Raw genomic sequence first — 26,213 nt, 5'->3', positions numbered from 1 at the left:
GAAAACATCCTTGAGGCTCCCACTCACATCATCACGCATAGCAGACGAGAAGGGCTCGAGTCGTTTTTACTTCACTGCAATAAGCCTGCTAACACTTTTCGAAAACTGCAAGTAGGCCTATCCTTTGGAATGAAGTATATCTCACAATCTCAGTTAACGGGGCAGGGAGGAAGGGAACAACCTGTTCCCTCTGTTCCATGGAGGAACCGCCACTGACTCCTATAGACATATTTTATTGCAGTGTGTCGAATTGGAACATGTACGGAGAAAATATCTGCCACCCTCGATGCTAAGTCAGAATAGGAAGGCGAGACAGATTAGAACTTCAGCTGTTGAAGTTTGTGATACTAACTGACGAAGGGATAATGGTATCTATTCAATTATATAGGTTTATGTCTGTTTCAAGTTAGGATATAATTATATAATGTGTTTTGTTGTGCCATTTTCATTTTAATCTGTGTTTTCTTTTGGAGTGTGGTTGGATCTAATCATAGGTGAGGGGGGTGAAACTTACAAAGTAGAACTTGTTTTAGGTACAAAGCACGTACGGTCAGAAGACCCGTGCATTGGATTTTAGAGAAAATTATCACATCTGTATGTATTATATTACTCAATAAATCCATCTATCTATCTGTCTACTTCGTTCCATGTTGTCTGACAGGCGACGTAAATATTATCGGCAGGGGAGGAGAGAAGGAAAATTGCTATTGGAACTCCAGGAAACACCCCAACTGTGACATTGTTCGACATAATTGTCATTATGGATTTTTTATTGAAAAATCCCTGGCCTATCCGCTACTCGAACTCGAACCATCTGCGTGACAGGTCGAAGGTCTACATCACTCAGCCATTGCAGGGACTGCCTGCAATATTAATTTATAATTCTTCACAGGTTTATATTGACCATGTAGGGATCGCTTTACTGAGTGGAATCATCGACCTGGTTTGTCAATTGCTAACAGGCTTGGTTAAAATTACCTGTGCTGTAATTTCCGAAATGGAAAGGTAGTCATGCAGTTAATTGGGAAATTATCTTTATTGGGGTCGCATATATTTGTACCCGTATGGGGGAATTATCAAACAGTACATGTTACCACATAATGCCACTCACTATACATAATTTTTTGTTGTGTACTTTTTCCGCAACAGCCAGCCGCAAGGATGAGTTGACGAAAGAGAGTTCCAGTGAGTGAGTGAATGAGTATATAAGAAACTGAGAACTTTTGATGTATCTTTCTCTAGTCAAGTATTACCGATCAGTGCTAGAATTAAATCTTAAGGTACGGTCACACATCGCTACTTTTGCTGCGCAACTTTTGTACTGCAGCTGCAAAAGTTGCGTGTCGTGTTCACACGTAAGCCAAAAGTAGCGCGCTGCACGCTACTTTTCGTGCTGCGCAACCCGAGTGCTGCAAAAGTTGCAACTGGAGGTTGCGAGTCTGTTCACACACAAGGCGCTACTTTTGCAGCCGCAGTCATGCTGCAGGTTTCCATCTCCGTGTTGACTTCTCAATATACATTTTGTGGTTATGTTCGCTTTATTAAGAAACTCATGCGAAAGCTTCCTTATCTATTATTTGCTTTTCTGTCGTATCTAGTATTCAGAAATTGACTTTATTTTTACTATAAAGCTTTTAAAAACGCCTATGTACTTAAATGATAACCAACAGTTGGCAACCCTCCTGTTTTGAACTACGCTACGGAAAATTTAAAAAATGAATTATATCGTCAGAAATTATGCTCAGACTGTGTTGTGTATTTACTAACTGTTACAAATAATTTATTTTCATTACATTTAACATTAAAATATATCCAAACAATAAAAGTATCATTGGCACATTTGGGTGGTAATACTGGTCGCAACCGCAGCAAAAGTTTCAACAAAACCGATATCAAAAATGCTGCGGCTGCAACCCTGAGAACCCTGTTCACACGTCGCTACTTTTAAGCTGCGCGCAGCATGGAAAAGTAGCGAGCAGCAGGTTCGGCAGCCGCTACTTTTCGGGTTGCACCGTTGTTCACACGTCGCAGTACAAGAGTTGCGCAGTTTTTTGTACTGCAGCACTGCGAAAGTAGCGACGTGTGACCGTACCTTTAGGCTCACCACCCATGAACGTTGCTTCTGATTGCTGTATACAGCTCTTCTTTACTTCCAGTGTAAAGGGGAGAGCCTTGTTTAGTTTAAATTACTGATGTTTAGAATGGTCTGTGGTAACATACAATGAACACGCTGCAAATATAGTGTACAAATATGACAGTACGTAGGATATTAACGTAAATCTTCCTCCAATTACTAGAATTGCGCGTAGCACATATGTTTACTTTACAATTATATTTTTTTTGTTCCTCTTCAACATTGTAATCGACAGTACCGTATATTATACAGAATGTTGAAAAGTAACCAATATTTTAGGAGGTGCTAGTATGCATCAAAACAAGAAAATGTCTAATAAACATGGATCCTACAACACATACTTTCTGTGATCTGAACACTTGTTCATAGGAGGTGCTCAATGTGACGTCCATTCATGGCAATGCATTCCTCTGCCCCTCGGCGTAAGGAAATTTGTTTTAATAAGTTAATAAGAAAGTCCTGATAAGGATCCCCAGTTAATCTCTGTGGTAGCACGTATGGCCCTATTAATCTATCACCAAGAACGCCTGCCCATACGTTGATTGAGAATCGGTGCTGATGCCTTGTTTCTTCAACTGCATGGGGATTTTCATCAGCCTACACATGCTGATTACTAAAATTCACAACATTATCTCTGCTGAACCCCGCTCATATCCGTAATCAAACATTTGTTTTCAGTGTTCCTTGCTACGTACCATTAGTCCATGCCAGGGGTGTCAACTACGATATGATTATCTAGTAGTCTGCTGTATTGTAGGGCAGAAGAATGCATTGCCATGAATGGACATCACATTGAGCACTTCCTATGAACAAGTGTTCAGATCTCAGAAAGTATGTGCTGTAGGACCAATATTTATTAGACATTATTTTCTGGTTTTGATGCATACTGTCACCTCATAAAATATTGGATGCTTCTTTTTTAACATTCTGTAGATCACATGCCCAATAAAATAGTGCCGTAACTCGAAAATTGTTATTTGTAAAGATATGCTATTTCCTAGTAAAATTCTGCTGTAAAATATCGTAATAAATAGCTACCAAAACCTTCGGTACCGGTAACCTATTTCAGTATTTAAATTTCATACCTCCAACCAGTAAAACAGCGTTGTAAATAATTTACGAAAGTAATATGTGATTTTCGACTTACGACAATATTTTACTGGCTGTGCAATTTGTTGAGCACCGTGACTAAAGACGTTATTTTGAGAACGGAATTAGTTCGGAGGCATAATGGACTTTACACAATATACTACTTTTAACTTTGCTTAACTTGATTCCCAGACCATACAATTGACATGCTGCATAATTATTTCCCTATTGCGCTTAAAAATGTATGAAGCTTTAACAATTTGGTTCTGCTATGTGCTCAATATACTGCTCTAATTCCCATATTTTTATGTAAATTTGTTCTTCATTGCTCTATATACGCTTTTATAATCACTGATTAACTTTACAACTTCTTTACTATGTTAACTTTTTAGCAAATTACCTGGCTGATTAGTTTAGAAGTGTTATCCTTCATTATCCAAAGCCTAGTGGAGGTCCCACGCCATTGTCTGTTGTGGTGGGATGTGTTCATGATTGTGTCGAAAAGGGTGTGTGTTTTGAAATTGAGTTAAGTGTTCAAGATGTGCTGGGGGTGTGTTTTTGTGTGTTTGTAACTTTCATATTATTTTAGAGTGTCAAGTTTCTGGTTTTTTGGCTGGATGTGGATGCAATAGTTGCAACGACTTCTACATTGGACGGACTGGAAGATCATTTCAAACACGTTACAAGGAACATATCACAGCCATAACCAAACTACACAACAATTCAACCTATGCAGAACACATCACAAACTCCAATCACAACTACAGCAACATAGACACTGAAATGAAAATACTACACATATCGCCAAGGTGACCACACAGCAAAGGATCCTTGGAAGTCTCTTAAGGAATTAATCCTGGCAGAGATATTGCGGAGGGCTGAGAACCTAGGGACGGTTGCGGAGAGGATGCCCCCTCCCGTAAGCGGACGAAGACATGCGTCTTGACCTGAATGAATACATCTATGAAATGAGACAAAGAAATGAATGACATGAAATCTAAATTATTTTTCTACGCGGGAGGGGAAGGGAAATGGACCTTGTCAATGAAAATTCCAGCCCCGCTTTTGCCTACGTAACTGTGGAAAACATCGGAAAAACCACAGTCAGATTGGTCGAACCGGGAATCGAACCCCGGACCTCCCGAATGCTAGTGTCATGCGAAACGCATGAGCCACCTCGCTCGGTATTGTGGAAGTAAGTGAGCTCGCTGTATGCCGTCATGTGGCTAGCTGATGAGCCTAGAGAATTCAATCTTCCTACACTTCTGCAGAGGTATATAACCTAAGAGGCAGAGAAGTTTCCTAGCAAGTACGGTGTTCATTCTGAAGAGTACGTACCGATACGTACGGTAACGCCGGTAGTGGCAGGAATGTGAACTGTTTGGAAATACGTACTGGCGGGATATGGGGAGAGGGTTAAGACGATTACTTACGTATTTGTTGACATTAACTTCGACGGTCAACATGGACACGGAGCATTTGATTTGTGTTGTGGAATGTTACCGTACGCAACCGATGATAACAAATACCCTGCGTACGACTTGCCGGCGCAAAACACAGTTCGAAAGAGGTTATGGTAGCACACAAACCTTACAGACCGCCATCTGTTGCTACGACGTTCAAGTTATACCGTACACGTTCTCAAGTTCAGATTGAAGAACGCCTTAAATTATAGGCAACTTCTCTAACATATAAGCTGAAACTCGCTTCAAATCGGTGACCCAACAACAGTGACGTCATGACACACTTTGAAATGAACACCCAGTAGTAGGAGTGCAGCGAGAGAGGGAAGCTTCTCAGTCCACATTCTTCTTCCTCTGACGCACAGGGAAGTTTCATGAAATACCGAATGGCCTATAAATCGTATACAGGTCAGTCATCCATCAACTATATGAATTTTGGTATACTTTATTTTCGACCATACTGTAGTTTCGAAACGCTGCAGATATTAAATCTCAAAACATGGTTCAAAATTCCAACTTATTTTTCAAAGCTCATTCATTGTGAAAGCTTAAAATCCTTTTATTATTTTCATAGGATAGGCTCAAATAGAAAAAATTATTGCTTAAGTAGAGTAAATGGATTCTTCGCACCTGATTAACAAAGGGGATATGAAAGCAACGAACCGCAAGGAATGGTTTATAAAATATACCTAGTTTAATTTGTATTTTAGAAAAAGATTGTATACTAACTAGATTATACACGTTTTTTCCGTTCTGATTGATAAAATGTCGAATATATCCACCACCACAATAATAGTAATAATAATAATAATAATAATAATAATAATAATAACAACAACAATAATAATTTGTTTGCAGGATAAGTTATTAAAGTTAACGAATATAAAATGAAACAAAATCTGATTTTTTGTAACAGTGGTATTTCCATAATAAAACCGACAAGTCCGCACCTGTGGAGCAAGGGTTAGCGCGTCTGGCCGCGAAACCAGGTGGTCCGGGTTCGATTCCCGGTCGGGGCAAGTTACATGGTTGAGGTTTTTTCCGGGGTTTTCCCTCAACTCAATATGAGCAAATGCTTTCAGTGCTGGACCCCGGACTGGCATTATCACTTTCATCTCATTCAGACGCTAAATAACCTACTAAAACCGACAAAGAACGTGTAAATCGGATAGTTGGAAAATGAGACGGAAAACCTGATTATGCATATAATTGATAACTTCCTTCTAGTCAGTACCAGTATAATAGGACTTAGAATCAATTTCAGAATGAGTGATCTAGAAATTTTTAACGGGAAGATATGGACAGAATGACAGTGCAAGACTGAAGGTAATTTCGTGTGAGCAACTCCAGAAATCTAATTTCGTAAGGAAATCAAACCGTGAAACAATGCATACATCATTCTTTCTTCACGCACTCTTTCCAACACAACTTCATTTCTTATTCTCTCTGTCCACTTCATACGCTCCATTCTTCTCCATATCCGCATTTCAAATGCTTCTATTCGTTTCTCTTCATTTCGTCGTAATGTCCATGTTTCTGATCCATACAATGCCACACTCCACACAAAGCACTTCACTAGTCTCTTCTTAGTTCTTTTTCCAGAGGTCCGCAGAAGATGCTCCTTTTCTATTAAAATAAAAGCTAAATAAATTCGAGGGAAAAATTGTTCCGGGGCCGGGCATCGAACCTTGGACCTTTGGTTTAACGTACGTTCCCAGCCCCGAAACAATTTTTCCCTCGAAATTATTCAAATCAACTTTGCAGGGAGTTATACCTGAAATCTTGATTTGCAAAATAAAACCTTCTTTTGACATTGCTATCCTCCTTTTGACTTCCCGGCTTCAGCCCATGTTACTGCTTATAATACATCACAAGTATTTAAAGCTGTCCACTTGCTGTACTGTCTCACTTAGAATTCGCAAGTTTACCTTCTTTATATTTCTTGTGACAACCATAGTCTTCGTCTTGATTGCATTTATCTTCATCCCATACTGCTCACAGTGTCATTTAGATTCTATAGCGTATCCCTTAGTATCGTCTCCTCTTCTGCTAACAACGCTATATGATCAGCAAATCTTAAGCACTTTATTTTTCTTCCTCGTACTTTTACCCCTCCCATGTTCTGAAAACAATTTTTCACCAAATCCACCAAGTAGATGTTGAACAGGTTAGATGATAATGGTCATCCTTGTCGTACTCCTCTCTCTATTTCATTTCCTTCAGACATTTCTTCTCCTATCCTGAATTTGACACGAGTCAAAATCAAAATTTCAAAAGTAATTTTATTCACTATGACATTGCATTCTTTCATTCTTTTTATGAAGCCGTTGACAAAACTAAATTGTTCTGCTGTCACGGTAATATTCTAAAAATTCAATTTACACCTTCCAGCGCGTGGATATGAGTAAATAAATTTGCTTTCTGTTTTATCACGAGAGCTTTGAAATCAATACGTTATTAACTATAGGCCTATATAGTCACGCCTCTTTTATCTCGCATTCTGGTTTTATTTATAGAACAATAAACTGCAATGAATCCTAATGAACTCCATATATGGGTATATGTGTTGGAGCTTTTTGCTGATTTATTAAATGGGAAATAATTGTATTGTGGAAATTGATGCGAAATGCAGCAGCTAATGATCGGGAAGCCTGGCGCGCAGAGCAACACGTGACTAAGGCTCGTCTCTCCTTGACGATTAGCTGACGAATACATTGGAGCATATGATACAATAATTATACAAACTACTCCATAAATTGCAGTCATTTTGTAATCCATGTAATGGGATAGCTTAAAAGCAGTCCACGTGCAGGCAACGACCATCGCTTTTACTTTTTCCGTATAATAGGCAACGACCATCGCTTCTACTGCGAAGCATTTACTCTGTGCGTAGAATAGGCAACGACCATCGCTTCTATTGCGAAGTATTAACTCTGTGCGTAGAATAGACAACGACCATCGCTTCTATTGCGAAGTATTAACTCTGTGCGTAGAATAGACAACGACCATCGCTTCTATTGCGAAGTATTAACTCTGTGCGTAGAATAGACAACGACCATCGCTTCTATTGCGAAGTATTAACTCTGTGCGTAGAATAGACAACGACCATCGCTTCTATTGCGAAGTATTAACTCTGTGCGTAGAATAGACAACGACCATCGCTTCTATTGCGAAGTATTAACTCTGTGCGTAGAATAGACAACGACCATCGCTTCTATTGCGAAGTATTAACTCTGTGCGTAGAATAGACAACGACCATCGCTTCTATTGCGAAGTATTAACTCTGTGAGTAGAATAGACAACGACCATCGCTTCTATTGCGAAGTATTAACTCTGTGCGTAGAATAGACAACGACCATCGCTTCTATTGCGAAGTATTAACTCTGTGCGTAGAATAGGCAACGACCATCGCTTCTCCTGCGAAGTATTAACTCTGTGCGTAGAATAGGCAACAACCATCGCTTCTATTGCGAAGTATTATCTCTGTGCGTAGAATAGACAACGACCATCGCTTCTATTGCGAAGTATTAACTCTGTGCGTAGAATAGACAACGACCATCGCTTCTATTGCGAAGTATTAACTCTGTGCGTAGAATAGGCAACAACCATCGCTTCTATTTCGAAGTATTAACTCTGTGCGTAGAATAGGCAACAACCATCGCTTCTATTGCGAAGTATTAACTCTGTGCGTAGAATAGACAACGACCATCGCTTCTATTGCGAAGTATTAACTCTGTGCGTAGAATAGACAACGACCATCACTTCTCCTGCGATATATCAACTCTGTGCGTAGAATAGACAACGACCATCACTTCTCCTGCGAAGTATTAACTCTGTGCGTAGAATAGACAACGACCATCACTTCTCCTGCGATATATTAACTCTGTGCGTAGAATAGACAACGACCATCACTTCTCCTGCGATATATTAACTCTGTGCGTAGAATAGACAACGACCATCACTTCTCCTGCGATATATTAACTCTGTGCGTAGAATAGACAACGACCATCACTTCTCCTGCGAAGTATTAACTCTGTGCGTAGAATAGACAACGACCATCACTTCTCCTGCGAAGTATTAACTCTGTGCGTAGAATGGACAACGACCATCACTTTTCCTGCGAAGTATTAACTCTGTGCGTAGAATAGACAACGACCATCACTTCTCCTGCGAAGTATTAACTCTGTGCGTAGAATAGACAACGACCATCACTTCTCCTGCGATATATTAACTCTGTGCGTAGAATTGACAACAACCATCACTTCTCCTGCGATATATTAACTCTGCGCGTAGAATAGACAACGACCGTCACTTCTCCTGCGAAGTATTAACTCTGTGCGTAGAATAGGCAACGACCATCTCTTCTCCTGCGAAGTATTAACTCTGTGCGTAGAATAGACAACGACCATCACTTTTCCTGCGAAGTATTAATTCTGTGCGTAGAATAGACAACGACCATCACTTCTCCTGCGAAGTATTAACTCTGTGCGTAGAATAGACAACGACCATCACTTCTCGTGCGAAATATTACAGAATAACTATGCGTAGAAGCAAGCAAAGTTGGATCTTATTAATACTTTAAAAATAGTACTCTCCCATTTCACATAAGTTGTTGGAAATATCATTTGCTTACATCTCGATACGCTTAACTGTTACTTACTCAAAGGGTTCGAATTTACACAAAGTTATTGGAAAATTGTTAAAAATTTCTCTCTTAATATTACGACATTTAAGTTCTTCTGAATTCATTATCATACCCTTTTTATTGTGAATTTTATTTAATTTTCTTATTTATTTTCTTTTTTTATTATTTTATTACATTCAATTTTGTTATATTCTTCCTTACGTTTTCCATATTTACTATTTGTACTAAATGAGTTGCTTTTAATATATTTCAATGTATTTTACTTTTTTTTCTATTATGGTATTATTTACATGTTGTTTAGTGTCGTTTTATTATGCTATTATCATTATTTGTTGTAATATGCTAGTATTCTGTTCTTTAACTTTTGTTAAATTTTTCACTGATTGTATACTTTGTGACCTGGTAGAGTGTAAGAGAAGGCCTATGGCCTTAACTCTGCCAGTATAAATAAAGAATTATTATTATTCTTAAAATGTGTTTTGTAGTTATGCATTTCGTTCTTTTCCTGTTAAGTACACGAAACAGGCTTAATTCAGGTAAATGCCGTCGGTCTTTTACTGTTACAAATAGAACGCATCTGCCGAGGATATGTGTACATTTCCCCTGTATCGTGCGCGGGAAGTTTTTTTCTTTTTTACATAGTATGGTCAGATAACACAGTCTAAAGGGATTACTAGGTTAGAGCATTAGTATACAGGACATTTTCTTTCGTGCAGTTTTGTTCAGTTCGTGGCAATGCAGAACACATTAGAAGAGAGAATTTTCATTTATGATAGGGCTACACATATCTTTCGAATGAATCGTACAAAAGTGTCATACTATATTAAACGTAAAAATATCCTGCCGTTCAACTAAACAGCCAGACTTTATTTAAAGAGTTATAGAAACTGGTAGATACTGGGCGGCAGCAGCAGCTCCCGGTCGTGGGTTCAATTCCTGCTTGGGCTCATTATCTGCTGGGTTTTCCACAGGTTTCCCCAAGAGTAAGGCGAATGTCAGGTGAATCTTCTGCTTCTTTCCGCCAAAATACCATCTCTATTACAAATTATATAGATGCTAATTAGCTTATTATTTTATACAGTGTCGTTAAATAACCACAGAGAAATTAAACAATATATGACAGATTGATTTATTTATTTATTTATTTATTTATTTATTTATTTATTTATTTGTTTCTTTGTTTGAGTGCTTGCTTGTTTATTTATTTATTTGTTTCTTTGTTTGTTTGCTTGTTTATTTATTTGTTTGTTTATTTGTTAGTTTGTTTATTTATTTATTTGTTTCTTTCTTTGTTTGCTTATTTATTTATTTATTTATTTGTTTCTTTGTTTGCTTGCTTGTTTATTTATTTATTTGTTTCTTTGTTTGTTTGCTTGCTTGTTTATTTATTTATTTGTTTGTTTGTTTGCTTGTTTATTTGTTTATTTGTTTGTTTGTTTCTTTGTTTGTTTGTTTATTTATTTATTTGTTTCTTTGTTTGTTTGCTTGCTTGTTTATTTATTTATTTATTTGTTTCTTTGTTTGTTTGCTTGCTTGTTTATTTATTTATTTATTTGTTTCTTTGTTTTTTTGCTTGCTTGTTTATTCATTTATTTGTTTCTTTGTTTGTTTGCTTGCTTGTTTATTTGTTTCTTTGTTTCTTTATTTATTTGTTTCTTTGTTTGTTTGCTTGCTTTTTATTTATTTATTTATTTATTTATTTGTTTCTTTGTTTGTTTGTTTGCTTGCTTGTTTATTTATTTATTTGTTTCTTTGTTTGTTTGCTTGCTTGTTTATTTATTAATTTATTTGTTTCTTTGTTTGTTTGCTTGCTTGTTTATTTATTTATTTGTTTGTTTGTTTGCTTGTTTATTTGTTTATTTATTTGTTTGTTTCTTTGTTTGTTTATTTATTTATTTATTTATTTATTTGTTTCTTTGTTTGTTTGCTTGCTTGTTTATTTATTTATTTGTTTCTTTGTTTGTTTATTTGTTTACTTATTTGTTTGTTTATTTGTTAGTTTGTTTATTTATTTATTTATTTGTTTCTTTCTTTGTTTGTTTATTTATTTATTTATTTATTTGTTTCTTTGTTTGCTTGCTTGTTTATTTATTTATTTGTTTCTTTGTTTTCTTGCTTTTTATTTATTTATTTATTTGTTTCTTTGTTTGTTTGCTTGCTTCTTTATTTATTTGTTTGTTTATTTGTTTCTTTGTTTGTTTGCTTGCTTGTTTATTTATTTATTTGTTTATTTGTTTGTTTGCTTGTTTATTTATTTGTTTGTTTATTTGTTTCTTTGTTTCTTTGTTTGTTTGTTTATTTATTTATTTATTTGTTTCTTTGTTTATTTGCTTGCTTGCTTGTTTATTTATTTATTTATTTGTTTATTTCTTTGTTTGTTTGCTTGCTTGTTTATTTATTTATTTGTTTCTTTGTTTGTTTGCTTGCTTGTTTATTTATTTATTTGTTTATTTCTTTGTTTGTTTGCTTGTTTATTTATTTGCTTGTTTGTTTGTTTGTTTCTTTCTTTGTTTATTTATTCATTCATTCATTCATTTATTCATTTATTTATTTATTTATTTATTTTTATTTATTTATTTTGGTGTAGTTAAGGCCATAAAACTTAATTAATTCTTGATTCTATATCTGCATTAATTTCTTGGACGAGATATATCGCTATCGTACATTAAGCTGCAAATGAAAAGCAAGACTATATTGCTTTTTTTTTTTTTCATAGAATCCAATTTTAAGTGTTGCTATGAACAACTGGTGAAGAAAAAATAATTGCACGTAGAATGAAATAAGGTCGTCTGAAATTTAACTGAGAGGAAATGGGGACAAAGAGAGTGAGGGAATGAAGCCTCTAAATGCAACAAGAGCATTACAGCGTAGTGCTGGGCGTTGCATTGGCTGTTAACTAAGTACAAAAGTACGAGAATGTTGATGTGTGAGGGATAATTTTACCACAATATTTTTTTTAACTAAACATACTACGCGACCAAGGCGGGAATCGTTTTGTTTGGTGGCGCTGCGATTCGCTTCACAACACAGGCCGTGCTGTAAAGTCCGCATCAGATGCAAAATGAAGCACATGCTGAACTGCGCTCTTGTTTTATTATTATTAACACGCTTTATATATGTTATATGTTCGTATATATAGTTAACTTTCTTGTTTAGTTTTATTTTATCATATTTATACACACAGGAATCTATTCAGAAAACACACCACAACATCCGTGTTCGTAAAGAAGCGAACATGAATCGAAAGTAACGTAAACTAAAGTAGGTACTGTATTTTATACAATATTGCGTTTGATATACATTTCTTACCTTAGCATTTTAAAGTGGCCGGACTCCGGACATCATATATGAGGAAAGCACTCGGTATAAAACCATCACTACCACCAGCATGGGCTACTATAAGTCGTTGATCTGCACTGTTATTTGTATAAACTCCTGACACGTTTACGTCTTGCTAACACTTGTGCACAGTGTAATGAGTTTGGAATCATATTTCGTCCAGATAAATAACGGACTACTATATCAGAACGTTCTATTAGATATTTCCATTTATCTTTACATTTTTGACTGCAAACCCCATGGATAATATGAGTTTTCGTAAAGTTTCCTTGCACCCTTTAAAACCTATCTCTCTCTTACAAAATTTATGCAACTTTCCTAATGTTGGAAGCTCTTTGTAGAAAGCATAATATTTATGAACTTCTCTTCTTATGATACATTTGTCCATTTCGTCTAATTCAACCTTACTTGCAGGAGGTCGTCTAACTTTGTTTGGTGTCAATATTTCTACACCCTTCTCCTCACATTCTTTTCCTTCCTTTCTAATCCTACTAATTGTTTCCTTATTTAACTTAACAAGCTGCAGCACACTCTGTTGTCTTCGATAGAGGTAAGAATAAACCAGTTGTCTTTTCTTCATCACACAACTTTATGGTATTATAAATAATGCTCCGCGCTTGGCTACGAAACACACGTCTTCCTACATGCGGCATTGCGACCAGATTAAAACACTAGGCATTGGATGTGACGACACTCCAGCAGTAAACATACGCAGCGATCACGAAGTTCCTCATTCTGCCACGACTGGTCCCGCCTTGGTCGCGTAGTACACTGAAATATCGGCGAGTAAAAAGGAATAGTAATATCAGGAAAATAATTGTGTATGTACAAAGATGCAGCTTCAAATAAATTAGCTATCAGATTTTCACTATGCAGTTAGTACTTCTATTCCATGCAGCAGGTTTACTCCTAGTTGTCTGTTTGTTCTATTTTCTCTTCTCCCATGTCGCAGTGACCATATGTAAAACTCTAGATCATCAAATAGGTCGGCCTTATAGGCTTTGACGTTAACAACTTTTGTCAGGTTTACTACGCTGCCATCTAGTTGTTACATAAGTCAAGTCATAATTCCCATTTGAACTGCATTAGCGACTGTACTGCCATCTCGTGTTCGTTTACGGCGGACGGGTAGCGATCCTGGCGGTTGTTCTCTTCAAAGTGCTGCCGATTTTAACATAGCGATGAGTTATCTGTTACATATATGATATGGGGTAAAACCTAGACCTACATATATTAAGAAGACCTGTTCATTTGCTCGTCAAACAATGAATCAATGTGTCAGCGTCGGAGTCCCAGTTTTCGCCGCTCTGAGCGCTAGTGTACATACCTTGCTGACTCTTATAATGCAAGCGATTGCGTTGGAAAAGATACTGAGATTGATAGTATACACAATTTTAAATGCATTACGTATCACTCATAGGAACATATTGCTCTGTTATACACCCAGAAAATATAATGTGGCTAATTGATAAAAACTAATACAGTTATAATAATGTAAATTAAAATAAAATGATTACACTTCAGACTGGCGGTTCCCAACCGCCTCCTATCGGGGCAGATGCTGCAAATTAAACATGTACTTTTAAGTTCAATGAAATAGCAATATAGTAGACCTACTTAAGGTAAATACTTTACAGATTGCCGAGTATCTGAATTGAAGGTGATTGGGGACCAATGTTTCAGATATAAAGAGTTGATGCTTACCGGTAACAATGTGAATCGGCAATTTGTAGTATCACTCCATCTTGAAGTTATACACATCTGATGCGACAATTTACACTTTGTGAACTTTCCTCGAAAATGGTTTTGTCTTTAAACCAGTTTTCTTAGTTTTGAGAGTTTCTGTGGATTTTCTACAATAGTTACTGGTGTAACAAGTAAAGAGATAGGTTTGGAAGTAAATCCCGAAAAGACAAAGTATACGATTATGTCTCGTGACGAGAATATTGTACGAAATGGAAATATAAAAATTGGAAATTCATCCTTTCAAGAGGTGGAGAAGTTGAAATATCTTGGAGCAACAGTAACAAATATAAATGATATTCGGGAGGAAATTAAACACAGAATAAATATGGGAAATGCCTGTTATTATTTGGTTGAGAAGGTTTTATCATCCAGTCTGCAGTCAAAAATTCAGTTATATTACCGGTTGTGAAACTTGGACTCTCACTTTGAGAGAGGAACACAGGTTAAAGGTAGGCTATTTGAGAATAAGGTGCTGGATGGACAATAGGGTGGGGTGAAAATATGAAGTTTATGGAATCAAAATATAATACCAGGGAAAAGTTTTGGTGTGATATCATAAAGAACAATGCAAAATATATTTTCTCTAAATTAATATTTAGAAGTGCTCCAAGAGCATCATACTTTGAAATTTTCACAAAATTTTGAGGTTCACATTTTTAGCGAGAGAACATTCTCCAGTGATTTAATCTGAACAGGATACCAGGAACATGTTAAAAATACAAGTTAAAAGACTGGACATATTTTTGATCTCTTGTTGTTTCATTTTGAAATGTCACAGAAACCTCAATTTATAACAGGGACGGGCATGAGAGCGGCTCCGTATATCCGGCCAGAGCTGCTCTCGCTCCGCAAAGCTAGCCGGAGCAGAACGCTCATGCAGTGGCGGACTCACATTACGGCTACCTTCCCTGCATTAATATAGCAAGAGCCACGGTTGTTCTATTCATTCAATCTGTCAATACATAATAGTTTATAAGGATATTACATCAATCCATTGTACAGTACAGACTTTGTAACACTCGTATTAATTTAATGAAATAAATTTCGCTCTATGCACACACACAAAAATCATTAGGCTTATTTATACAGGGACATCATTTTATTTTTACTTCAATTTTTATTGTACCTGAGTTTTTGAATGTACTTCACTCCCACCCCTTCTACTAATGAAGTTCAACCGTCCTCCACACAGATCCAAGACTGCTTATACAGTCATAGTAGCCTTACGGTCATTGTAAACAGTACGTTCCAAGAATATGTTCGCGTTTTCCAATGACGAAAGAGCTTTCAATATTGAATCATTTTCGCACAGGTACTGTCGTCCATTTGCCTACGTCGTATCCCGGTTTCCCCCACCAGCTTTTATTCGCCAGCTAGTGGCTGGGCTCTCTTAGCTCCTTTCTCAGAATATTAATTTCTGTTAGGAATTGGATGTCTACGTAATATTATACAACTGTTTAAAATAACTTAAATAAAAGGGCCTTGTTAAGTAATTTACTGTCACGTGGTTTCCTCCCTTTCTACGACCCTACGACATAACCACTTGGACGGTCAGTAGATAGTATGTCTGAGTAATTTTATCTTTTCGGATCGGGCAGAAGTGAAGATTGAATTTACAGTACGTAAGGTACTCTTTTATGGAGTAGGTACAGAATTATTTCAACATGAGTTACTAGTACGAAGATCGAAACTAGTAATTGCAATTAGGTACAATAGTCTACAGTGCACATTAGAACTGAAACCTGTATCGAAATGAACGGCCACCATTTTCAAAAATGTGTTTAAATATCCATATTATGATTATTTCTCAATTTAACTTCATTCTCTATATTGTACGCTAATGTGCTGTAGACAGTAGGCCTATAGTATACACTGCATAATGAATACGTCCACATGGTCAGCTCAGTTCGTGAGTAAAAACACTTATTGATAATACTGTACTGTATTTTGATTAAACAAAAACCTAATGAAAATGATCAAACTCAAAAGCGCAATATTTCCTAGTTTACGTAAATGGATTAACTACTTTTCTTCCCTTCTATACCTAGTAAAGTGATTTGTTTGTATATTACGCCAGTATCATCGAACTCCAGTCGTGGAACGGGGTAGCAAACGGCGTTGATCCAGAGGTATAGGCAAGTTAATATTAAAAATGTTAGTAAAAATAAAATGATGTCCCTGTACAATCTATATGCACAGTGCCTTAACAATTATATGATATTAATAATATAAAGATATCTAAAAAAAAAGAATCACAATCAAAAACACAAGAAAGAAATTAATAATAAACATTCTCTTACATTTTTCTTTCGCATGAATAAAACATTGTATAAAAATTGTACTTCTGTCGATCTGAAATCAATAAATATTTTCTATTGAAACAAAACTATTTGAAACTCAATAACCAAAATAACTATGTGGTTGTTTTCCGAGACTTAAGAAGTCGTTTCATTTGCAGAAGCCGTTCAATATTTGGAACAAATTAATTAGCCATGTTCAGTCTCAAAATATAATTTAGGTTTTCGTCTGACATACAGCTTCTCAGACGAGTGCATCTTCAAAGTTCGCCATCCTACTGCAGAATCAACCACTACACCGACAGTGAGTGACGTACAGTAACTTATGCATGCGTTACATCGCTCGGGAGAATTGCTCTTTTAAGTAAACAGCGCTCATTTCTCAGAATCACGTAATGTGTCCTGCCCTGATTTATAATAATATTGGAAATAATCACAAAACTCTTAGATGTGATATATTTAATATAATAAGATTAATGGAAATTCATTCTTCTTGTGTTGCAGGGTATTTAAATCAGAATATCTCTAATTAATACAAGAAATCTGACCTCTTACCCTGTATTCGCAATGCCAGAGGGGCTGAACCCATCACAATTACCTACCTATCATGACGTAATAAAATATTATCTATGGGTCAAAAATGAATTAAAATCTGACTTCAAATGAAAAGAATCTACTGTTGGAGAGATTTCGGAAAGAGTTGCTATTAAAACTAAGGAACTAAGTCAGTCATACAAGAATATTACAACCGATTCGTGCTTACCATGATCAATACACAAATTTAATGAAGCCTTTTAAGAAACGACATAGTGACAACAATTAAAATGACAGAATTGCAAAATTCAGAGAAGAAGCAAAAAAACTATTTGATATATGCAGTTACAAATGCAAAAAAAATTAATACTGTAGGCTTAATCGTGATAAAGACCGCCGTGTCCCAAAACAAGAAAGAATGTTTTACTAGAGTAAAGAAAGAAAGAAGGATGATAATTGGACCTGTTGATTTAGTTACCACTCAGAAAGAAATGAGAAAGAAAACAAGAATAAATTCTAACTAAAAAAAAATAAATGGGCTGAAATGGAATTTTTGACATATTTTATGTAAAATACTATATATTTTGTCCCTTTGGATCGCATCAAAAATACTGTATAACGCAACCCCAATTTAGGGTTTTCCAAATAAAGTTTAAATATGTGATTTTACAGCACTTCATTAGCTATGTAATGAAAGTAAAATAGGACAAATATACAAAGAGGCAAAAAATATATGTATAATTTTAAGAAAATTCAAAGCCCTTGGGGCACCTCAAAAATTAAATACAGAAATTCTATATTTTTCACATTCCTAAGTTACGTGAAAATACAGATTTTTGCAACTATTACACTTAGAAAACAGATAAAAAACAATTTTATATATTTCCCCTCGCGTATGTGGTACCTAAGAGGTTACGTCCATTTTCGGCTTTTCCCCTTCAAAATTTTCTAGAACTCCTTCAGTGGAGCAGCGTAAACCGGAGTGAGACTAGTGGCCAACAGGCTTGGAGCTCACATATTTAGTTCCTTACAGCCCCCAACCCCTTGCAAGGACGCGATTTGCGTAACTTTTAAATTTGTCCTCCCAATTCTTCTCTCTTTTTCGATTCGATTTCGATAGATTCACTCCGTCCTAATGGACAACTTTGCTACCCCTCTTTCGTTGCGTTCGAGTAGGAGAAGAAAGATGACCTGTGTGCAGTGCAATCTGCCCGCCGCGTGCTTCAACCCCTCCGGGCTTGAGTATGGACCGCTGTATTAAGAGGTCTAGGTCATATTTAAACGATATTTCTCGACTCCATGTCTTTATGAAGATATTTAATATTAGAAATTTTACGCAAGTATACTCATTAACTATGAAGTTGAGTTTTACAATTTTTAACTAAATTCAGGAAGTTTCTATAGAAAATCAATATTACGCGTAACATTTCCTTCATGAACTTTCTTTGAAGTCTTTGTTCATATTTAAGTTAGGAAGCATGAAATACCAAATATATAAACTCTTTGTACAATGAATTAATATTTCACTACATCTGTTGCAAACACAGTTGAGCAAATGAATTGCTTTTGAGAGGTTTGCTAAAATGGAGCATTTTCTAGGAAAACGTAATTAGTTAATGGAAAAAGTCAAAGCTCTGTGGCTACACAAGTCATGACTTTTGAGATATGGAATGGCGAAACTTTTCCGAATGCTTTTAGTTTCAAATCGCTGACAATGGGTGATTTTCAGTTACTTTGAGGTCCCCGCGAATGAACGATATGCCTCAGGTATGAAGTTGTGAATGTAAAACTAATTTAATTTGTTTTTGCTTTCGAGTAAAATTTATCGTCTACACCATTATCGCTTTGAAAGTTTGATAGGGCTCACGATATGAGAAAATCTGATGCCAGCTATAGTTTTATTATATATATCCACACTTCTGCTTTCTTGAGAATTTCGAAAATACTTTGCTGAACAAAGTCTCGAACAAACTCTCTCTTCTCTTTCTATTTCCCTCTCGATGTAGCTTAGTTTAAGGTATTCGCTAACATTAGGCAGTTCGATTCCCGTTTGGGCTGATTACCTGGTGGGTTTCTTGCGAGATTTCCCTCAACTGTAAGTTGAATGTCAGATAATCGTATGGGGAATCTTCGGCCTCATCTCACCAAATACTATCTCTCTATCGCCAATTTCATCGACTTATTTTTTTACTTTATATTTAAGGACGCAGTATCAACTACTAACTTACTTAGGGTCGTATTCATAGGCGAGACTTTGGACCAAAGTTTACTTTGAAAAGTATAAAGTCACCATTTTCCTATTCACAGTCGACACTTTGACGAAAGTAAATTTCAGTCATGACTACTTGGAAGTCGCCGAAAATCTAGACTTTAACTTTGACTTTCGTTCGTGGACATAAGGAAAATGGCTGAATTTGGGAAATTTTTCAATTTACCGAGAATATTGAGGACATCTACAGAGACAAAATTTTATTTTTACTTCAATTTTTATTGTACCTGAGTTTTTTAATGTACTTCACTCCCACCCCTTCTACTAATGAAGTTCTAACAGTCCTCCACACAGAACCAAGGCCGCATATAGTAAACAGCACTGAGTTAGTGAGTATAGTACGTTCCAGAAATATGTTCGCGTTTTCCAGTGACGAAAGAGCTTTCAATATTGAATCATATTTTCGCACAGGTACTGTCCGTTTGCCTACGTCGCATCCCGATTTCCCCCACCTGCTTCTGCTTGCCCCTCTGTAAAAGCTGGGCTGTCTTAGCTCTTTTCTGAAAACATTAATTTTTGTTAGGAATTAGACGTTTACGTAATATTATACAATTGTTTAAAATAACTTAAATAAAAGGGCCTCGTTAAGTAATTAACTGTCACGTAATTTCCCCCCTTTCTACGATCCTGCGGCATAACCACTTGGACGGACAGTAGATAGCATATCTGAGTAATTGTATCTGTGCGGGTCGGGCAGAAGTGAAGATTGAATTTACAGTACGTAAGGTACTCTTTTATAGATTAGGTACAGAATTATTTCAACATGAGTTACTGATACGAAGTACTAAACTGGTAATTGGAATTACGTACAAGAGTCTATAGTGCGATAATATGCACAAAAGAACTGAAGCCTGTATCGAAATGAACGGCCACCATTTTAAAAAATGTGTTTAAATATCCATATTATGATTATTTTTCAATTTAACTTCATTCTCTATATTGTACGCTAATGTGCTGTAGTCAGTACAATATACACTGCATAATGAATACGTTCGCATGGATAACTCAGTTCGTGAGTAAAAACACTTATTCTTAATACAGTACTGCATTTTGATTAATCAAAAACCTAATGAAAATTATCAAACTCAAAATCGCGATATTTCCTAATTTACGTAAATGGATGAACTACTTTTCTTCCCTCCTATACGCAGTAAAGTGACTTGTTTGTGTTTTACGCCAGTATCATCGAACTCCAGTCGTGGAAGGGGATAACAAACGGTGTTTCCGGTTCTCTAAAGGTATAGCCAGATTAATATTAAAAATATTAGTAAAAATAAAATGATGTCCCTGTAGAAGATTATTTAAGCTGCTCGTATTCCTTAGCGTATTATTAGATATAGATTATAAATTCAAATCAAGATACAGATTTAATAAACAAACCGTATTAGATATCCTCGTCATGTTTCAACATTCATTGATGAATAATAATCACCAATAATACAACTTATTTAATCGCGATTTTACGCTATAGGTAAGGATTGATAGCTTAATATTGATTTTGACTATTTAATTCTATAGAGGATAGGTTTTACAATTGGATATGCAGTTAATTTATAATCCTGCGGTCGTCATAATAATGTTTTCTGCATATTGATTTCAGATAATTTTCAAGTAGTTTCTACAGACATGCAGGGAATAACTCTGCCAACTGTCAGCAGACTAATACGTCTCTTTCATAGTCTGTTATTGTTGGCATCTTCTTATCTTCCATATTTCAGAACGGAGAAAAATTCTCTCCGGCACCGGGATTGAAACATTGGTTTTCAGCTCTACGTGCTGATGTTTATTTTTCGCATATTATATTATTACGATGTACCGAAGTACATATGATATTTCCATGCAAAAATTCTGAGTCATCATATGATGAAGGATGGGTCGAACGGAGAAAAATTCTCTCCGGCACCGGGATTTAAACCCGGGTTTTCAGCTCTACGTCACGCATCTGTGACGCAGTGCGTGAGGGTTGCCACTAGAAGGAACCTAAGAGGTGGAACTTAAACTGAGAGGATTCAATTTTGTATAGCTTAACGAAAATAAGTTTGTAAATTGAACTAATTTGATTGTATATGTTTGTATAGTTTGACTGATGAATTGTATATGCTTTTAAAATGAATACTAGTCTGTATAGCTCTACTAATGAATTGTATATACATACTGTAAATTGAATGGTAGTCTGTATAGCTCAATTGATGAATTGTATATGCTGTAAATTGTGTAGTAATCTGTATAGCTCAACTGATGAATTGTTAATGATTATAAATTGAATTAATCCACTTGATATTAATTGCACAAATTTGTATAGCTTAATTAAAGTATGCTTGTAAATTGAATTAATCTGCTTACTTTGTATTGTATATGTTTGTATAGTTTTGGCCGATGAATTGTATATGCTTTAAATTGAATAGTAATCTGTATAGCTCTATTGATAAATTGTTCGTGTTTGTAATTTGAAGTAGTTTGCATGATATATATTATAAATTTCTGTATATCACAACTGATTGAATTGTTTATGCCTTAAATTTAATTAACTTACTTGTTTAGTATTATACATATAGCTCAACTGATGAATGATCGTTTGCGTTTGTAAATTTCATAATCTGATTGGCTATGTATTGTACATTTTTAGTAGAGCCATCGATGTAGCTCAGTTGGCAGACTCGCTGGGCTGCTGATCCGGAGCTGCGTTCGGGCTTGGGTTGGATCTCCCCTTGATCTCATTGAATGTTTCTTCCGAGGTTTTCCCAGCCGTGGGACTGAAGCCGGATGGTCTATGGCGAGTCCTCGGCATCAACCCCTTTGATTTGATTACCTGATTGGTTTTTCCGAGGTTTTCCTCAACCAAAAGGGCAAATACCGGGTAATCTTTTGGCGAATCTTCGGAGGGTTTTTCCGAGAGGTTTTCCCCAACCAAAAGGGCAAATGCCGGGTAATCTTTTGGCGAATCCTCGGACCTCACCTCATCTCACTACATCTCGCCAAAATATTGTAAAAAATTGCACAAAATTGTAAAAATTGTAGAAAATTACTATATTTTAAAACTGTAAAAATTTGTAAAAATTGTAATTGTAATATTGTAAAATTTTGACTTGTTCCACATCTTAAAGCTTTATTGCTGATGTAAGATCTATGGAATAAAATAAATGGATAAATGAAATAATGAATGAATGAATGAATGAATCGGAATGGGAATCCGGTGTGGCTTATTGGATAGAGCGTTAGCACGTACAGCTGAAAACCCGATTCAAATCCAGTTGCTGGAGAGAATTTTTCTCCGTTTCACCCATCCTTCATCTTTTCCATCTTGTAAAACTAGATCTCATGTATTGCCACCACATCTCATATAAAATGTTCTTCCAAATTTAATGAAGTTCTTATAGCCTATATAAAATAAACCTTCCTCATGGCTTTTTGTATGTTTCCAGCTGGTGATCTTCCACGTGGAGAAGGGTCCGTTCTATGAGGACTTCTACCAATGCGTGACGTTCGGCTTCTACACAGAGCCCTGGCAGGAGCAGCTGTACACCACCTTCAGCCTCGTCTGCATGTTCATCCTGCCGCTGTTCATTATTATTTCCACCTACGTCTCCACCATCATCACAATCTCCAGTGAGTACGAAAATTTATTAGATCCACGGCTTAATTGATACTTTCAGATGTCTGAAGCGTAGCCTGCGTTATTACACACAGCTGGAAAGTACAAGTAAGGAATACTTCTTATTTCAATCTTGTCATTAGGGTCACGGCGAAGTTCCGAATTTTATATTCCATAATGTTGTATCCTGTCTGTCATTTGGGCAATAGACCTTCAGTCAGAAAGGACCGCGTCGGACAGTGCCCATACAGGAAAAATCTATTTTCCGTTATTTTAAGTATATCAGAACTACTGGATGTTCATTTCAAAGTGTGTCATGACGTCACTGTTGTTGGGTCACCGATTTGAAGCGAGTTTCAGCTTTTATGTCAGAGAAGTTGCCTATAAATCAAGGCGTTCAATCTGAACTTGAGAACGTGTACGGTATAACTTGAATGTCGTAGCAAAAGATGGCGGTCTGTAAAGTCTGTGTGCTACCATAACCTCTTTCGAACTGTGTTTTGCGCGGGCAAGTCATACGCAGGGTATTTGTTATCATCGATTGCGTACGGCAACATTCCACAACACAAATCAAAATGCTCCGTGTCCATGTTGACCGTCCAAGTTAATGTCAACAAATACGTAAGTAATCATCTCAACCCTCTCCCCATATCCCGACAGTAAGAAAAAAAACTCACTTCAGTGCGTGTTTCCAAACAGTTCACATTCTTGCCACTACTGGCGTTACCGTACGTATCGGTAAGTAATCTTCAGAATGAACGCCGTACTTACTAGGCAACTTCTCTGACACATATGTAATACACCTCTGCGGAAGTGTAGGAAGATTGAATTCTCTAGGCTCATCGGCTAGCCACATGACGACATACAGCGAGCCATGACACATTTTGAACTGAACACCCAGTATATCAGAACTATTGGATGTTCATTTCAAAGTGTGTCATGACGTCACTGTTCTTGGGTCACCGATTTGATGCGAGTTTCAGCTTATATGTTAGAGAAGTTGCCTATTATTTAAGGCGTTCTTCAATCTGAACTTGAGAACGTGTACGGTATAACTTGAACGTCGTAGCAACAGACGTCGGTCTGTACGGTCTGTGTGCTACCATAACCTCTTTCGAACTGTGTTTTGCGCCGGCAAGTCGTACGCAGGGTATTCGTTATCATCGATTGCGTACGGTAACATTCCACAACACAAATCAAATGCTCCGTGTCCATTTTGACCGTCGAAGTTAATGTCAACAAATACGTAAGTAATCGTCTTAACCCTCTCCCCATATCCCGACAGTACGTATTTCCAAACAGTTCACATTCCTGCCACTACCGGCGTAGTACGTATCGGTACGTACTCTTCAGAATTAACGCCGTACTTGCTAGGCAACTTCTCTACCTCATAGGTTATACACCTCTGCGGAAGTGTAGGAAGATTGAATACTCTAGGCTCATCGGCTAGCCACATGACGGCATACAGCGAGCTGTACACTTTGAACTGAACACCCAGTAGTATTAGTACTTTAAGGGGTTAGGTACAGCTTACAACAGTAAAATTATTGAAAACATTCAAAATTTTTTTCTTCTTCTTTTCTTTCTGTATCTTGTACAATAATGAAAATTGGTATATATAAAACACTATCCTTCTGCTATATGAAAAAAATATATTTTTACGATTTAAAAAATACTTATAATGTTTTTCAAAATTAAAAATGGTGGCAGTTCACTGTGCAGTGATGAAACGTTTCCCTTATAACTCATAAACTTTTTAACTTTTTCATGTTGTCTCTCTTTTATTTTATTGCTGAAACTCATATTTACAATATCATGCTCTTCCAACTACTTTCCATAATAATTTTCTTTTATTTTGTGTTAGAAGAAAATACTGATATTTGACCATTTTTAAAACGAATTTATTTTTTATCAGACAATCTATCAAAGGTAGAGAAGTGATCTTGCATCGTATTGTTGATATGGTATGTATAAATACACACAAAAAATTTCATCACAGAATGTTGGATAGTTTTCGAGTTATGTGGGAAACGCTTCATCACTGCACAGTGAACTAAATTTTGAAAAAAAAAAAAAAAAAAAAAGTAAATAAATTTTTTAAATAGTAAAAATATATTTTTTTTTTCACATAGCAGAAGGACAGTGTTTTAAACATACCAATTTTCACTATTGTACAAGATGTAGTAATGGAGGGAAAAAAAATGTTGAATATTTCCAAAATTTTACTGCTGTAAGCTGTAATATTTAAGATGTATTTGAAGGCGTTTATTATCGTCTCAAAAAGTAGGGGCCCTATTATTCTTCTGGCAGTGGCAGCAACATATTTATTTCCGTTGTTCTCACACAACGAGATAGAATACGGGTATCTTCAACAAGATTCCGCTAGAGCCCACACTGCTGACGATTCTTGGAATGATATAAGGGAATTTATAATGACGCAATTATTTCTAAAGGTTTATGACCCGCACGTTCGCCAGATGTTACGCTACCATTTAATTCATAGTTTCTCCCCAAGTGCAGGTCTTTCACTGCAAACCCAGCATTCTACAACCTTGTACTTTCTACCTTCCTCTTTGTCTCCGCATATGATCCATATATCGTAATGTCGTTTATCATCTGAAATCTTCTTCTGCCCCGAGCTCTTCTCCCATTCACCATTCCTTCCAGTGCATCCTTCAGTAGGCAGTTTCTTCTCAGCCAGTGACCCAACCAATTCCTTTTCCTCTTCCTGATCAGTTTCAGCGTCATTCTTTCTACAACCACTCCTTCCAACACAGCTTCATTTTTTATTCTGTCTGTCCACTTAACACGTTTTATTTTTTTCTATAATCCAAATTTCAAATGTTTCAATTCGCTTTTCTTCACGTAGTCGTAATATGCATGTTTCTACCCTATACAATGATACACTCCGTATAAACACTTTACTAGTCTCTTCTTTAATTCTTTTACCGGATGTCCGCAGAAGATGCTCCTTTTTCAATTAAAAGCTTTCTTTGCTATTGCTATCTCACTTTTGATTTCCTGGCAGCAGCTTATGTTACTGCTTATAGTACATTCCAAGTACTTGAAGCTGTCCACTTGCTCTACTGCCTCATTTACGCTACC

General features: G+C 36.2%; 1 protein-coding gene across 1 annotated transcript in view; it reads left to right on the top strand.

Annotated features, from left to right (window-relative positions):
* The window catches only part of LOC138708686 (gonadotropin-releasing hormone receptor-like), a 182,124-nt gene that overhangs the window by 9,391 nt on the left and 146,520 nt on the right, over positions 1–26,213 (top strand). The window contains exon 3 of the mRNA XM_069838773.1: positions 22,939–23,122. Within this exon, the coding sequence (XP_069694874.1) occupies positions 22,939–23,122 (184 nt within the window). The remainder of the gene's footprint in view (positions 1–22,938; positions 23,123–26,213) is intronic.

This window comes from Periplaneta americana, chromosome 11, assembly GCF_040183065.1.
Source record: "Periplaneta americana isolate PAMFEO1 chromosome 11, P.americana_PAMFEO1_priV1, whole genome shotgun sequence".
NCBI classification, from domain to species: domain Eukaryota; kingdom Metazoa; phylum Arthropoda; class Insecta; order Blattodea; family Blattidae; genus Periplaneta; species Periplaneta americana.
Note: the sequence above shows the minus strand (reverse complement) of the source record. Positions and strands in the feature narration are given on the sequence as shown.